General features: G+C 49.7%; 2 protein-coding genes across 5 annotated transcripts in view; one reads left to right on the forward strand and one right to left on the reverse strand.

The window, feature by feature from the left end:
* POLR3GL (RNA polymerase III subunit GL) overlaps positions 1–16,600 on the reverse strand; it is a 25,065-nt gene extending 8,465 nt beyond the window's left edge. Inside the window, exon 1 of one of the 3 annotated variants that reach the window (XM_045283747.1) lies at positions 16,581–16,600. The gene's annotated coding sequence lies outside the window, so the exon portion shown is untranslated. Of the gene's footprint in view, positions 1–9,755; positions 9,849–10,096; positions 10,407–16,580 lie in introns of those variants that run through there. The other 2 variants (XM_045283746.1, XM_045283744.1) reach the window with 2 other exon arrangements.
* ANKRD34A (ankyrin repeat domain 34A) lies at positions 10,551–15,013 on the forward strand. 2 transcript variants are annotated; one of them, XM_045283743.1, is made up of 4 exons: positions 10,551–10,574; positions 10,814–10,871; positions 11,813–12,007; positions 12,556–15,013. In XM_045283743.1, the coding sequence occupies exon 4, from the start codon at positions 12,671–12,673 to the stop codon at positions 14,156–14,158; it is 1,488 nt and encodes a 495-aa protein (XP_045139678.1). In that variant the 5' UTR covers positions 10,551–10,574; positions 10,814–10,871; positions 11,813–12,007; positions 12,556–12,670; the 3' UTR covers positions 14,159–15,013. The 2 variants fall into 2 exon arrangements, with proteins under 2 accessions (XP_045139678.1, XP_004717335.1); XM_004717278.2 differs by lacking the exons at positions 10,551–10,574; positions 10,814–10,871 and adding an exon at positions 11,550–11,615.
* Positions 16,601–16,940: the final 340 nt, after the last annotated feature.

Genomic DNA, 16,940 nt, shown 5'->3' on the forward strand with positions numbered 1-16,940 from the left:
AAGGAAACCTGACTCAACTACCCATGAACCTTCGTTAATAACAAAGTACCGCTATTGGTTCACTAGCTGCGACACAGGTGCTCTGCTAATGCAAGACGTTACTACTAGGGGGAAACTGTACTAGTGTGTAGGGGGGACTCCGTACTATCTGTTCAAATTTTCTGTAAATCCAAAAAAGTTTCTCTCTCTACATAAAACTTGTATGTACTTTGTATGTATGTAACGGTGTGCTTTCTTTTGAGCAATCTTAAGGGTTATTACAGCCTTGGTCTTATGGTTCACCTGACGGGCCTCTCATTTTGTTGGAAGCTGGGACTATCTAGATATCTGTATGCATCTGTTGTTGTTAGGGGCCATCCAATCGCTTCCGACGCACGTGACCCTCTGTCCAACAGAAGGGGACACTGTCTGCTCCCAGGCCGTCCTCACTACTGTCAGGCTCGACCCCGCTGTGCTGCTGTGTCCACCAGTCTTGTTGAGGGCTTTCTTCCGTTTCACCGGCCCTCTCTCTCCTTTACTAAGCCCGACGTCCTGCTCTGGGGGCTGGTCTCTCCTGACAACACGCCTCGATACATGAGCCAAGTCTTGCATCCTTGCCTCGAAGGAGCACTCTGGCCCTACGTCTTCCAAAACAGATTCGTTTGTTCTTTTGGCGGTCCATGGTGCTTTGAGTATTCTTCTCCAGCACCACATTTCAAACCCACTGATTCTTCTCTGGTTTTCCTTATTCAGAGTCCAACGTTCACATTCATATGAGGCAATCGGAAAAATCATGGCTTGGGTCATGCCCACCTTAGTCCTCTAAGTAACCGCTCTGCTTTCAACACTCTGAATAGGTCTTCTACAGCAAATTTGCCAAAGGCAGTGCATCCTTTGGTCTCTTGACGGCTGCTTCCATGCACTGATTGTGGATCCAAGTATGACGAACGCCTTGACAATTTCAATGTTCCTTCGTCTCTCATGATGGTATCTGTTGGTCCAGTTGTGAGGATGTTGGTTTCTTTACATTGCATTGCAATCCATACTGAAGTACGAGCTTCATCAGTTAAGTGCTTCAAGTCCTCCTCACTTTCAAGCAAGCACGGTTGTGCCATCTGCATATTGCAGGTTGTTAATAAGTCTTCCTCCGATCCTAAGCCAAATTCTTCTTCATATAGTCCTGTTTCTCGGGTGATTTGTTCACATATATGAAAAAAAAAACTTGAGTAGCAATATAAAGTGACAAAAGATTAATTGGTGAAAAACAGATTAGAGAAGAACAAAACGAGTATGCTCCTCCTTAACATTAAACTTCTCTGGTCTTCCACCCTGCACTGCCCTTCCCTCCAAGGGGAACAAAATCCCATTATGCATACGTGGGCATTGTGGGCTAAGTTACTAAGGAGATTTCAATAGAAAAAGTACTCTCACAATTACACCAAACTTATGGCAAGGGAGCACAGGGTGGTGGTTAAGAATGTGGATTTGAATCTCAGCTCCCACACACATACAACATGGACACATACATATGTCTACAAACGTTCTTCTTAAAGGAGATGTTAGGTGCCACGGAGTTAGTTCCGACTCTTGGCGACCCTGTGTACAACAGAATGAAGCGTAGTCTGGTCTGGTGCTATCTTTATATAGTACTTCTACAGTCGGGGAAAAAATGTTTTTTCTTTGTTTTCAAGAATGCTACCCATGGGTGCCCCACTCATCTATCAGTGTATTGTAATGTGGTGGCTTTTGTGTTGCTGTGCTGCTAGACGCTACACCACCAGCATTGTGATGCCAGGAGGGCAGTCACCCACGATGAACTGGCTTCACCAGAGCTTCTGAACTAAGAGCTGGTTAGGAAGAAGGATTAGGTTGTCCCCTTCTGAGAAATCAACCTTATGAATACTAGCAGAACGGGGTCTGAGACAGTGGTGGGAGATGACCTCTCAGGTGGGAATAAAGGTGAGAAGCTCCGGCTGAAAGGCACTGAAAATACCATCGGGGAAGGACTCGGCTTGGAAGGCACTCAAATCCCGATGGAAAGAGCCGCCCTCCTCAAAGTAGATAGCGTTACCTGTTGGTCCAGTTGGGAGGGCTTTGGTTTCTTTAGATTAAGCTGCAATCCATACTGAGTGCTGCAATCCCTGATCTCAGTAAGACGTTCAGTGAGCCAGGTGTGCATAGTGCAGGGGGTTAACAAGTCTTCCTCCAGTCCTCACCCCACTTTCTTCTTCCTCTAATCCAGCTTCTCTGACTACTTACTCAGCACAGATTGAGTAAGTATGGTGAGAGGATACAACCTTGACGCACACTTTTCCTGATTTTAAACCATGCGGTATTCCCTTGCTTTGTTCCAACGACTGCCTCTTGATCCACGCACAGGTTCTGCATGAGCACAATGAAGTGTTCCAGAATTCCCATCTTCTCGAGGCTCCCCACAGTTTGTTATGATCCCTACCATTGAATACCTGTGCATCTTCAATCAAACACAAGCAAACATCTTTCTGGTGTTCTCTGCTGTCAGTCACGATCCTCTGACATGAGCAACAGTATTCCCTGTTCAGAGTCTTCTTCTGAATCTGGTCTGAGTTTCTGGCAGTTCCCTGTCAATATACTGCTGCAACCATTGTTGAAACCCTCAGCAACATTTTACTTGCTTGTGACATTGATGATGATGTTCCACCATTGCTGCATTCTGTTTGATCACCTTTCTTTGGAGTGGGTACAAATAGGAGTTCTTCAGTCAGGTGGACAACTAGCTGTCTTCCAAACTTTCTGGCCTGGTGAGTGCGTGCTTCAGAAGTGTGCTGCAACATTTTGATTGGGATCCTGTCCATTCCTGGAGCCTTGCTTTATGGCAATGCTTTCGATGCAGCTTGGACGTCTTCCTTCAGTATCGTTGGTTCTTGCTTATATGCTACCTCTTGAAAGGGTTGAATGTTGACTAGTTCTTTTTGGTACATTGGCTCTGTGTATTCGTTCCATCTCCTTTTGATATTTCCTGAATCATTCAATATTTTGCCCATAGAATCTTTCGATATTGTAACTTGGGGCTTGGATTTTTTTCTTCATTCTTTCCATTAAGATATGTCGAGCACGTTTTTCCCTTTGGGTTTTCTAACACTAGGTCTTTGGCCATTTCATTATAATACTTTACTTTGTCTTCTCAGGCTGCCCTTTTGAATTTCCGGTTGAATTCTTTGACTTCATAATTTCCTCCACCTGCCTTAGTTACTCTGAAATTACCAGCAAGTTTCAGAGCCTCTCCTGGAAATCCACTTCGATATTTTGTTTCTTCCCTGTCTTCTTCATGACCTTTTGCTTCCCTCATGAATGATGTTCGTGATGCTATCCCACGGCTCCTCAGGTCTCTGTCGTTAGTGTTCACTGTATCACATCTGCTCTTGGGTGGGCTAGCTCAGATGGGGTTGATTCAAGGTTGTATTTTGGCTCTCATGGACTTCTTTCAGTTTTCTTCAGCTTCAACCTGAACTTCCCTATAAACAAGTGAGGGTCTGTTCAGTGGTCGACCTCGTTTGAGCTGCCGATATAGGATTTCTCTGTATCTCTTCCCACATATGGAGTCAATTTGATTTCTGTGTATTCCAACTGGATAAGTCCGTGTGTATAGTCACCATTTGAGTTATTGGAAAAAGGTATTTTTGATGAAGGACTCATTGGTTGTAAAATTAATTCATTCGATCTTCAGCTTCATTTCTATCACCAAGGCCCTATTTTCCAACTACTGTTCCTCCTTGTTTGTTTCCAACTTTTGCATTCCAATCACTAATAATTATCAATGCATCTCGACTGCACGTTGGATCCATTTCAGAGTGGAGATGCTGGTAGTGGTCTTCGTTTTCTTCATCACTAGCTTTCATAGTTGGTGCATACATTTGAATAACACTTGTAGTGACTGGATTTCCTTGTATTCAAACAGATATCCTACGTCAGAGCATCGTACTTCAAGATAGATCTTGAAATGCCCTTTCTGACATTGAATGTGATGCTTTCCTCATGAATTTATCATAGGAAACCATATGACTGGCTGATTCAGAGCGACCAATAACGGGCCGTTGCTTACCGACGTCTAGGATATTCACCTTTATGCATTCAACTTCATTTTTCGAGACTTTCAATGTTCCTCGAGGATACTTCGTACCTTCCAAGACTCAATGACTAAGAGACAGCTGCGCTGGTCTACTCATTTGGAGTTGTGCCCATCAGCAAATGAAGGTCCCAAAGGCTTTTGTCCATCACATTTTACAATCAACTCGGCTTTGGGAAGGCAGCGTTTGAGAGCCTTCTGACCGGAGGGCTTCATCGTCTGGCACGATGTCTGACGATGTCCTGATGCTGGTCTTAAGGTTGCAGGGACTAATCACTCCAAAGTGGACAGCCTATTCTTTCTCTGTCGTCGGTTCCTAGTCTGGAAGCGCTGCTGAAACCTGCTCACCTCGGTGACCTGCTTGTCTTCGAAATAGCAGTGACACAGATTCTAGCATCGCGATAACATGCAAGCCACCATAGTAGAGCAAACCACCAGACAAGCAATGGATGCATAAATACCAGTATTCTAGACAGCTGAAATGGAGTGAGTTGAAATGGAATCTAGACATTAGTGAGTTAAAAATGGTACTGGTTATTTTAAGTCAGACAATCATATGGCTTACTATGGGGGAATGCCCACTTAAGGAGGAATGACATCACACTTATCATTCAAAAGAACACTTCAACATCTGTCTGGAAGTACGATGCTGTCTGCAATAGGATCATCTCCATACACCCACAAGGCAGGCCAGTTAATGCAACTAGTATTCAAATTTACACCCCAACTACGAGAGCCAATGATGAAGAAATTGAAGAATTCTATCAACTTCCTCATTCTGAAATTGATCACACACGTACTCAAGATGCTTTGCTGCTTCCTGGTGCTTGGAATGTGAAAACTGGAAACAAAGAGGAAGGATCAGTAGTTGGAAAAGATGACCTGGATGAGAGAAATAAAGCTGGCGATCAGTAGAATTTTGCAAGACCAACCACTTCTATGTTGCAAAGACCCTTTTCTTTCAGCATCATAAAAAGCAAGCATGCAAGTGATGCCAGATGGAAGACACTGGAAGCAAATTGACTACCTCTGTGGGAAGAGACCAGGAAGAAGTTCAGTATCACGAGCCAATAGAAGCCAGGGCCAAGTGTGGAGCAGATCATTAGTTGCTCATGTGCATGTTTAGGATGAAGCTGAAGGAAATGAAAACAGGTCCGCCAGAGTTACAACACGGCCCTGCGACACTAGCCCGGAGTTTAGAGACCATCTCGAGAGCAGTCTGACGCACTGAACACTAGTAACTAAAACTAGACACCCTGCAGGATGACACCCAAAACATCCCAAATTAAGAAAGCAAAAACTCATCACAAAGATGGAGAAGGAGCAAAGCCCAGAACGGGTGTCAGAAGAGACTAAAACTTGTAGTTAAAGCAAATGGAAGAAATAATGAAGTAAAAGAGAAGAACAGAAAAACTCAAGGGGCAGCTCAAGAAGACAAAGTAAAGCATTATAATAAAATGTATAAGTCCTGGGGTTAGAAAACCAAAAGAGAAGCACACACTCAGCAACATCTCAACGTTAAAGAACTGGGGAACAAAAGACAAGCCTTGAGTTGCAATATTCAAGGACAATATTATGGGCATAATCTTAAATGGTGCAGGGTTATCAAAAGAAGATAGTAGGAATGCAATGTCACTGTACCAAAAGGCATTGCTGGTATGCACCAATTCAAGAGGGAACATATGCTCAAGAACTGTGAAACTGAAGGAAGAAGTCCAAGCTGCACCGAAGGCATTGGCAGAAAAACAGGGCTCCAGGAATTGACAGAATACCAATCGAAAAATTTCAACAAACTGATGCAGCACTGGAAGCCCTCACAAGTCTGTGCCAAAAGATCTGGAAGACAGCTACTTGGACCATGGATTAAAAGAGATCAGATTTGTAACTGCGTTAGTCTGGGTAGACTAGAGAAACAAATCCACATAAACCCATATGTATATAAGAGAGAGTTTTATATAAAGGCTATGTGTTCATTAAGAAAGCATCCCAACCCAGAGCTGTCCAAGCCCATAAGTCCAACATTAGCCCATATGTCCGACACCAATCTACAAAGTCCTCCTCAATCTCACAAAACACATGCAATGACGCCAACTGCAGGAGAAAAGCCAAATCAGTAAGCATGTGAGCATCTCAGCGCTGGCAGGGTCTCCACACAGCTGCTCCAGCACCCAGGGCTGCATCGGGGTAGGTCCATGTGGCTTCTCCTCAGAGATGTCTCGCAGGAAGCGAACCTTGCCAGCTGAAGCAGGGAACTGGCTAAGACAGCTACACCCTGGTCCGACCATCAGAAAGCAAGAGACCTGAGAATTAGAAAGGCGAGGTTTACCGAGTCATTTCTCTCTCTGCCCTTCAATTAACCCCACATGTGTTTATCAGCCATTGGCACAATAAACCAACTCAGTAACCATTCCAAAGAAAACTGGCTGAACGGAATGCAGAAGTTATTGAACAGTTTCATTAATGTCACATGCTAGTAAAATTTTGCTTAAGGTCATTCAACAACGATTGCAGCAGTACACTGACAGAGATCTGGCAGAAACTCAGCTCAGATTCAGAAGAGGACTCAGAACAAGGGCTATCATTGCTGATGCCACGTGGATCTTGCCTGAAAGTAGGGAATGCCAGAAAGATGTTTACTGGTGTTTTATTGATTATGCAAAGGTATTCAATTATGAGGATCATAACAAACTATGGGTAACTTTGAGAAGCATGGAAAATCCAGAACACTGCATCATGCTCATACAGGCAGCCTTTCAAACAGAACAGGAGAATGTTGCAGGGCTTAAAACCAGGAAAAGGGCGTGACAGTGTTGTATCCTTTCACACACTTATTTAGCCTGTGAGCTCAGTAAATAATCGGAGAACCTGGACTATATGAAGAAGAACTTGGCATCAGGATTACAGAAAGGTTCACTAACATCTGTGATATACAGAGAACACCACTTTGCTTGTTTGAAAGGAAGAGAACTTGACACTTGATTGTGAAGGTCAAAGAGTACAGCCATCGGTCTGGCCTACAACTCAATACTCAGTGTAACCACGACCACCAGTCTGTTTCTACTCGCAGCGACCGGCTAGAGAGAGCAGAACGGCCTCTGTGGGTTTCGGATGCATACATCTTTATAGGGCTGAAAACCTCATCTCTGTCCCAGGGAGCAGCTGGTGATATTGGACTGCTGACCTGCAAGTTAGCAGCCCGACATGTAACCCATCATGCCAGCAGGGCTTCTAACTCAATGTCAAGAAAAGAAACATCCTCCCCATTGGACCAACAGACATTTATGATAAACAGAAAAAAGATTAAAGTTGTCAAGGATTTCTTTTACTTGTATCCACATCAATGCTCATGGAAGCAGCGGTCAAAAATCAAATGATATGGGGCAAATCTGCTGCATCAGACCTCTGTGAAGGATTAAAGTCCAAAGATACCACTTTGAGGGCTAAGGTGTGTGAAGGTATTTTTCTTTTGCCTCATATGTATATGAAATCTGGATAATGAATAAAAAAGACTATAGAATTGCTGCATTTGAATTATCTATTGGTGAAAAATATGGAACGTACCATGGACTGCCAGAAGAGCAAACACATTTGTGAAGCCAGGATGTTACGTAGGAGAGAGAATGGTGAGGATTCCTATCCAGTGCATTGCACTTGTCATCAGGAGAGACCAGTCCCTGGGAAATGACATCATGCTTGGTAAAGAAGAGGGTCGTTCACAAAGAGGAAGACCCCCCACTACACGGACTGACAGAGTGGCTGCAATGACGGGTTCACACACGATGACGGTGAGGAGGGTGCAGGACCAGGCAGTGCTTTGTTCTGTTGCACACAGGGTTACTCTGAGTCAGATCTGACTGTACTGCACTTCACCACCACCACCACCACCTATGGGACATAGCTCCTCTTCTAATGGAAGAGTGGAATGCAGTTCATTGAGCCATATAGTTCTTATTTGGAATATGTGTTGGATATTGACTGAAAAACAAATCTTCAAACATGGAACTATCTGCAAAGCAAGACAGTGGATTCTCTTCCTAAAGCTGTTGAAAGTGAGGCTAGCTGTAGGAGGCCTGGAGGTGCTGTCAGGTCAACTATGGTAACCCAGCAGCTGGTCCAGGGGAGAAGTTGAGGTCATATGTTCCCATAGAGATGTACAGCCTCAGAAACCCATATAGTGTCCTGCTAGGAGTTACAATCGACTTGACAGACGGTTGTGGTTTTTGTCTGTTTGTTTGGAAGGGGTAGATGTTTACCAAACATGCTTTATCCAAAGAAGGATCCCTGACTAGTGTAGAGGATACACTCTGATCCCCACTGTCCAGGACTGTGACTGCCAATAGTGAGTGCTCACAATATTTGTAGACTGAATGAATATATGATTTCTAAGGGCCTTTACAAATTTGATACTATGTGATTAGTACAGTCGCCCCTCACCATTCCAGTCCTTTGCTCTCTCTCCTCTGGATTCTGGTAACATTATATTATGGACCATGACTTTCGTCTGAATTGGCTTGACGACAGCGAGTTTGGTTCAGTGTTGGTTACGTATTGCATGGTCTCTTACTGCTCTAGAACTTGCAATAAAAGACAGAATCCTACGCTGTTGTTAGTTGGGGTTGTCCAGTTAGTGTTGTCTCACTGGGACCCGATGTACAACCGAACAAAATACTGCCAGGTCCTCTCTCCCATCATCCTCACAATTGCTATTTTTGAGCCCATTGCTGCAGCCACTGTGTCAATCCATCTAGTTGAGACTCTCTTTTTTAATGACCCTCCACTTTACCAAGCATGATGTCCTTTTCCAGGGACTGGTCTCTCCTGATATTTAACATGTTCAAAGCAACATGAGAGGAAGTTTAGCCATCCTTGCTTCTCAGGAACAGTACAGCATATGCAAATTAAGTATGAGTTTAAATCTTGCTTCCTTATAGAGAGTGCCAATTCTTGGCTACAGGAAGACCACTGACCAGATGGCGTGACACTGTGGCTGCATCAAGGAGCTCAACATAACGTTGTGTGGATGGTGTAGGATGGGTGGTGTTCCTTTTGTTGAACATGGGGTAGCTAGGAGTCAGAGCCGACTCCCGGGTTATTCCTAACAACGATGCCTGGAAATCAGTTCCATTGAATTAACTCTTATTGGGCATTCTGTATTAAGGACTAGTTCTTGCCCTCCAAAAACTTATCCTCTTAAATGGGTAGAAACATGAAAAGTGAACCTATGCAATAAGTATATATAAGACACTATGTAAAGTCACACAGGAGAACAATTGTGCAAGAAACGGGTCCAGGAAAACTACAGGTAGGAGGAAATATTTCAGTCGAGACTTGATAAACAAGCGTTTGTCAGGCTGTCAGTCAGGAGGAATAATAAATAGAGTAGGGGGCGGAGGGGTGGGGCTGATGCCCTGGCTAAAAGTGGCAGGTACAAGAGCGAGCCGTCTTTTGCTTTCTGTTTTAATCCCTCTCCTTTCTTGCGCGAAACAAAAGTACGGTCCACTGGTAGGTAATAAGCAGAGCAATGGGAGGGAAGGGAGAAAGGGTAGGGAGCCAAAGGGGCTGATCCAGGCCGCTGGAAAGCGCTGCCGACCCCACAGCCCAGTCGCGGTGCACAATGCCGCTACGTGCGGGACGGACGCAGCCGGATCAGAGTCACCGGTCGGAGCCTTACCTGCCGCCCCTCCCCCACTCGGAGCCCACGCAGCGGCCAACTTGGCATTTGCCTGTCGTCCTCCGGCCCCCGGGGTTCTAGGCCCGCCTCTGCGAGCTCCCCATTGGCGGGTCCTCCGGGCCAATCTGGGAGAAGCAGGGGAGGGATGTCCGCCCACTTGACGCTGGAGGGGAGGGCGGGGGAGGAAGCGAGCCAACCGGAACTTCCCTGGGCTCATGAACCGGCTTGCGGGCGCGATGAGGCTGCAGAATCCACCCGGGGTCAGTTAGTTTCCGTCCTCACCCCGCGACACACGGGGAGCGCCTGGTTAGCGAGCGTTCACAGAGGAACCCGACTCTCACCTCGGAGGGAGGCTCCACTGAGAGGCCAGGCGAGGAGAGGAGTCCCGACCGAGAAATGGACTTCGATGAAACTGCTGGCCGGAATCAGACTTTCGATGACCCGAGCTTCGTACTTGGCCTCTCCTCCATCACGCCCACCTTCCCTTCAATACTACCCTGCCCCTTTCAGCACCACCAATGGCTACTTTTCTAAAAATATTTTTTCCCGTTGCCTTGTCTGTGAGGAGAGGAGGTGGGAGGAGCAGGTTTGGGAAAGGAAGGATTGTGGATCAGAGGCAAGCCAGGACCTTCTGCATTTCCCTCTGCTTTCCTGGTGCCCTATAAAGGGGGCGGGGCAGAATAGGGAACCCGACTCTTGCGGAAAATAGAAACTGAAGAGGTCACACGGGAGATAAAAATCTAGGAATTGATCAAAGCAAACCCCCGGATGTTGGAGAAGATGGTGCAGCGTGTGGAGCCTCCGGCTGACAGGCTGAAGGTGTGTGGTGGCAAGTTCCCTTTGGAATGGGACAGAGACATAGTTGTGTAGCGTTGGAGAACTTGCTTAACCTTACTAAGCCTCGGTTTCCTCATCTGTAACAAGGAGGTCAAAATCCTTACCGTTACTGAGTTGCTGTGAAGACGATTGGAGATAATGTGTGTAGAGCACTTGGCACATTGTTGGCGTTCAATAAATGGCAGCTGGTAAAATACTTCTCTCCCCTTCCCTAAACACAGCATTTTTAATCTCCCGGACCTGGTGGCCTCCAGCCTCTCAGGTATCACAGGACCTCAGGTGAGCTTTCCAAAGTCTTAGGCTATTTTTCTCATCCCTCACTTCCCCCTGGTGCCTCCCAGCTGGACATACACTCATTCCTAAAATGTGCAGATGGAAGCTACGGTAACCATGGAAACAGGGCAGGTGGCAAGGGGAGGCACAGACGGTGAGAGAGACCCATAGCAACAAACAGAGACGACAGATAAGGAGGGATTGGGACAGAGACCCTCAAGCATGATGAAAAAAAATAATGAATCTAAGCAAGACTGGGCTGAAATGAGAGAGAATGTGTTACAGGCTAGCTTTCCCATGCTGCTTTGCTATCCACCACCAGCACCACCGTGAAGCCTATGGGGAGGTGGCAAATGGGAATGCCCTCTGCTGAATCTAAAAACTGACCACGCTAGCCACCCGCCCCGCGTACTAAGACATCTATGCGAGGGCGCTGGCGCCCAAGCTGGATCGGTGGTGTGCGGTCCATTTTGCTAAAATGGGTGGGGATGGACCTCGGTGTCAGGCTCCCAGCTAGACTCTGACATTTAAACTCCAAGAAGACAGCCAGCTCTCTCTGCACAGTACGGACGCCGGTTCTTTCCACCCCTCTGCACGGAATGCCATGTGCTGTGTGTGGCAGGTCAGGTCTGGCGCACAGGCGCACATAAACACACGAAGCACCGAAAATGGGGATCTGATGAAGCTCAGCGAGGAATCCGGATGGTCCAGGTCTGGGTTCTTGGACGAGTTCCCCTAAGGAACCTTTAGGTTTGTTGGGGCTGAGGGCAGGTAGGCTGGGAAAGGGAAGTCAGGATTGGAGCCTCTAGGTTTTGAGGGTTTATGGTACAGGGGTGGGGGAGCGACTTGGTGCCGGACGCCCCCACCCGCGGAGACGCAGCTATAAATAGCAAGACAGAGCTCCGCCCGCCCCCCCTTCACCCCCCCCACCAGCCTCTCTCCTCCAGAGTCGGCGCTGTGCCCGGGGCGCACCGGGAGCAGGGACAAGGATCCGGCGCCGGGGCGCAGATACTGACACCAAGGAGATCCGGGTGCCCCCCCCCACACGCCATGTGGGTCCCCAGGAACCCAGCTCCCCCACCCCGGCCGCCCCGTTGCCCGGACCTCAATCCTGTCTCTGCCGAGGTTCTGCGGACATTCAGGTATCTATTTGGGCGCATAGCCTGGGAGGGGAAAGCGCAAGGAGTGAGGGGGAGCATACAGGCAGGGGCAAAAGAAACCCCCAATTCTTCCCCACCCGCCCTTAGGTCCCAAACGCAAGCTGCTTCCCTCCCCCACTCAATATCTGGGGCTGTGACAACCTAAAAGAGGTTAGGCATGGGAATGTGTGTGTGGATGGATGCGTGCATGTGTGTGGATGGGCTGGCGTTCAGCATCCTAGAAAGGGGTAATCCAAGTGCGGATAATAAAAGGGGGGTGGTGGAAAGGTCTGATAAGCCGTGGGGTGAGGATGGGGGTGCGGATCTCCCCGCGCGTGCCCGTACGTATTTGCACGCGCGCTCGTCCTTCAGTGCGGGTGCACCCTCTCCACCTCCTCAGGCATGCGTTGGGGGTGGGGTGGAGGAAGGGGCGTTTCAGAGGCAGGAGTTAGAAGGGACCCTGTTCCGTGGAGGTCTCCCCCTGCCCACCCCCTATCAGTGCCTCAGTTTCCCTGTCTGTATCTGCTATAAGGTCTCTCTCTTTCTCACAGGGATCAGCTTTGCCACTGAGCCCTCAGGCCTTTTCCAACCGCCAGCCCACGCCCCTATCAGTCCCCTGCAGGCCCCAACCCCGCTTCCATCGGTGCCCTCGGCCCCGCCGCAGCTATGCTGCACACCGAGGGCCACGCTCTTCTTCGGGCCGTGGGGCAGGGTAAGCTGCGCCTGGCCCGTTTGCTTCTGGAAGGGGGAGCCTATGTGAATGAGGGCGATGCTCAAGGGGAGACTGCGCTAATGGCTGCCTGTCGGGCCCGCTACGACGACCCCCAGAACAAGGCGCGCATGGTCCGCTACCTGCTGGAGCAGGGCGCAGACCCCAACATCGCAGACCGCCTGGGGCGCACCGCACTCATGCACGCTTGCGCCGGGGGTGGGGGCGCCGCCGTGGCCTCCCTGCTACTGGCCCACGGCGCAGACCCCTCCGTCCGAGATCACGCGGGAGCGTCGGCCCTGGTCCACGCCCTGGACCGCGGGGACCGTGAGACCCTGGCCACGCTGCTGGAAGCCTGCAAGGCTAAGGGCACGGAGGTCATCATTATCACCACCGACACCTCGCCTTCGGGTACCAAGAAGACCCGGCAGTATCTCAACTCTCCACCGTCCCCGGGGTTGGAGGAGCCTGCCCCGGTCCCCCCTAGCCCGGGGGCCTGCACGTCGCCTTCGGAAATCCAACTGCAGACTGCAGCGGGAGGGCGGGTGTTGTTATCCCCTCGTGCCCAGGAGGAAGAGGAGAAGCGGGACGTCTTTGAATTCCCTCTTCCAAAGACCCCCGATGACCCCACCCCTTCTGAGCCTCTCCCCAAACCACCCCGTCACCCTCCCAAACCACTCAAAAGGCTCAACTCCGAGCCCTGGGGCCTAGTGGCTCCCCCCCAACCAGTCCCGCCGGCCGAGGGAAGGCCGGGGATCGAACGCCTGACTGCCGAGTTCAACGGGCTGACGCTGACCGGGCGACCCCGTCTTTCTCGGCGTCACAGTACCGAGGGCCCCGAGGACCCGCCCCCGTGGGCGGAGAGAGTGTCGGGCGGGGGCCCCCTCTCGCGCCGAAACACCGTGCCCGAGGCTCAGGAGGCTGGTCTCCCTGCGGGGCTGAGGCAGAAGCTGAGCCGGATGGAGCCGGTGGAGCTCGACACCCCCGGAAACCTTTGCCCCGATTCGCCGGAGTCCAGCCGCCTGTCCCTGGAACGCCGCCGGTACAGCGCCTCGCCGCTGACCTTCCCCCTCGCCGGCTCGGCGCCCTCCCCGCGCCAGTCCCAGGAGAGCTTGCCGGGCGCCGTGTCTCCGCTGAGCGGCCGGAGGCGGAGTCCCGGGCTGCTGGAGCGGAGGGGCTCGGGGACGCTCCTGCTGGACCACATCTCTCAGACGCGGCCCGGCTTCCTGCCGCCCCTCAACGTCAGCCCCCACCCTCCCATCCCCGACATTCGCCCCCAGCCCGGAGGTCGGGCGCCTTCGCTGCCTGCCCCGCCCCAGGCAGGGGCGCCTGGCTCACCCAGGACCAAGCGCAAGTTGGTGAGGCGCCACTCCATGCAGACTGAGCAGATCCGTCTGCTGGGGGGGTTCCAGAGTCTGGGCGGGCCTGGGGAGCCAGGGCGCTGAGAGGAGGGAGGAGTCGGGAAGGGTGGGTTTCAGGGCCTTGATGAAAACGGCGGGGAAAGCAGCTCTGACACACATCGTGGACACAGGGGCGTCTAGCATGTGCTCTTGAGCACAGTGCACGCACACATGGGTAAGCATGTGTCCACAAGCACAGCACTCTTATTTGAGGGGAGAGTAAATTCTTATTGCTGGGTATACAGCGACGTGCATTCACGCCCTGGTCACTTCACATGCATGTGGGATTACTTGTGTACCCACAGCACGGTCTACCGATAAACACAAAAACACACAGGGTCACTTGTGCTAGGGCTCCAAATGAGCCCCAAACACAATGCGTTTGTCCACAAGCAGTAGGGAGCCCCTGGTTGGGCGTAGTCCCTCCTCTCCTTGCCCTCCTGCTGACAACTTTCCCTCAATAGCAATCAGTCCCTGGCTTTCCACAACACAGGCCCCGTCATCATTTTGCCCACTTGCCCCTCTTTTTGAAGGTCCCACCGTCGTCTCCAGGTCTTGCTTCTCTCTCCAGGCCAGCCTCCTCATTCACACGCTGCTTCCAGCCCCACTTTTCAGGATACCTTCCTCTTCACTCTTCCTGGGGATCTGCTGCAGCAGCCCTATCCTCACTTCTGCTGCTGGCCTTCACCTCTCCCTTCCCCTCGCCACTTCCGGCTTTTTATTCCCTCCCCCGCACGCCCATTACAGCAGGTTATCTCATCTCCCCAGGATATGGGTCATGGGCTCTAAGCTGCTCTTCTGTTCTGTCTGAGCTTGAACACTCCTACAGGTAGAAGTGGGGAGTGACCAAAAAGTACTCCTCTCTGCACTGGACATATCAAATAAATGTATTCAGAAGTCTGTGTTGTCACTCTTCTGCATGCACGGTGTGTGTGTATGTGCTGGGTGAGGGGAGTGGAAAAATAGGAAGGGGGTGTATAGCAATTCTAGCTATGATGATAGAGGGATACTTAGAGGCTCCAGCCACCTTCCTGCCAGGAGTAGCAGTAGAAGAAAGGTAAGTGTCCCATCTCCTGAAGGTTTTAAGGCATTCGACAAGCTTTCCTTTCCCTGTCTCCCTCATGCCATTCCTCAAAGGTTTCAGCTTAGCTCTCTCAGCAGTTAGATTAAGTGTAAATTAGCTGCTCCTGATTTTTGACTATTTGGAATTTTCCCTTGTGGGTTAACTTCCATTTTGCTAGATGTCTTTCACCTATTCTACTTTGGGCCTCTTTTTCATCCCTTGATTTCTGAGTTCACTGTAGGATGCATAGAGAAGGCAGGCATTAGTGTAATCTCAGGCAAAAATGACATGTTGATCAGCTGACAAAGGGTGGCGTGTGTGTGTGTGTGTGTGTGTGTGTGTGTGTGTGTGAGATTGGAGGGAACCCAGCCTGACAGGTTCTGGAAAAAAGAGTACACAATTTAATCTATCCCTGAGCCTCTCAGTTTTCTGAGATTTTTGTTTGGGGATTATTTTTTGTGTGTGCACTCCTATATTCTAATTCTTCCTCACTATAAAAGGTAAGCAGGAAAAAGACTGGGCTTTCCACTCTGGTAAAAAAAAATTACAATCTCCAAAACCCACAGGGGCACTGTCCTATAGGGTCACTATATGTCTGAATTGACGTGACGGCAGTGAGTTTGGTTTTATTGATAATAGGAAGTATAGAGAACTGCTTATTCTTCTTTCTTATTTCCCCCTCCCCCCACGCCAACTTAAACCCAGCGCCCTCGGTTGATTCTACTATGAGCGACCCTATGGGACAGAGTAGAACTGCACCATAGAGTTTCCCAGGCTGTAGATCTTTACAGAAGCAGACTGCCACATCTTTCTCCCAAAGAACAGCGGATGGATCCTACCTGCCAGCCTTTTGGTTAGCAGCTGACAATTTAACCATTGTGCCACCAGGGTGGCGCATGAGAAGAGGTGAATGGGAGCATTGCCCAACAACGTGGCATATGAAAAACTCAGATTACTAGAGGTTAAATAAATAAATAGATAGATAAATCCAATGTTTAAACCTTCCTTTGCCATTTCTTAGTTTCTAATTTTGGCCAATGTAGCCTCTCTGAACGCTACTTTCCTTACCATTAAATAATCAAATCTAGTTAGTGCTTGGGATTATTGAGTAAGAATGCAGGAAGCCCATTGTGTAGTAGCTGACCTTTACTATATGCTCATGAAATGCTACCACCTTTCCTTATTTTGGCTCTACCACCAGTTTCTGTGATCTTGGACAAGTCATATCACTTATGTGAACGAGTTTTCCTCCCTGACGTCTCAAAATGATCAGACGAGTCATTTATAAACTTCCTCTCTCGCTGCCTACGCTTCTCCCCAGTCTTGTATTCAGTCGTATTCTTCTTTAGAGCCCCGCTTCAAGAGTCAGCCTCTCTCCCTTTTTTCTTTTTGTTTTGTACTCACCACAGGACTTCCAGAGACTCACCCCAGCTGTTTCTCCCTTAAAGAGAAGACTGCTTTCTCTCTTTGCAATTGGCTGTTCGGAACCTCCGCCCCCTTCCGTAGTGAACCTATGGCGGAGCCGGAGCCCACTAGTTCCCGCCTCCGCCGAGTGATTGGCGTAGGACTTGGCTTGTCCCCGCCCCCGCTTGACTGACGGCTGGGCCGCGGCACCGCCCTCGGTCCCCTCGCTGGCTGGGGTGGTGAGACCGTTAACTCGCCAGGCTGGCAGGCTCCGGGCCGCTGCTCCGCGGGCGGCCGGGATGGAGACGTTGCGAGCGCAGAGGCTGCAGCCTGGAGTGGGCGCCGGAGGCAGGGGCACCC

Source organism: Echinops telfairi, unplaced genomic scaffold (assembly GCF_000313985.2).
Source record: "Echinops telfairi isolate 266 unplaced genomic scaffold, ASM31398v2 ScPeMD7_7466;HRSCAF=8504, whole genome shotgun sequence".
Classification (NCBI taxonomy): Eukaryota; Metazoa; Chordata; class Mammalia; order Afrosoricida; family Tenrecidae; genus Echinops; species Echinops telfairi.

Coding starts and splice junctions, on each gene's coding strand:
- ANKRD34A (XM_045283743.1), top strand. CDS start 12,671: ATGCTGCACACCGAGGGCCACGCTCTTCTTCGGGCCGTGGGGCAGGGT.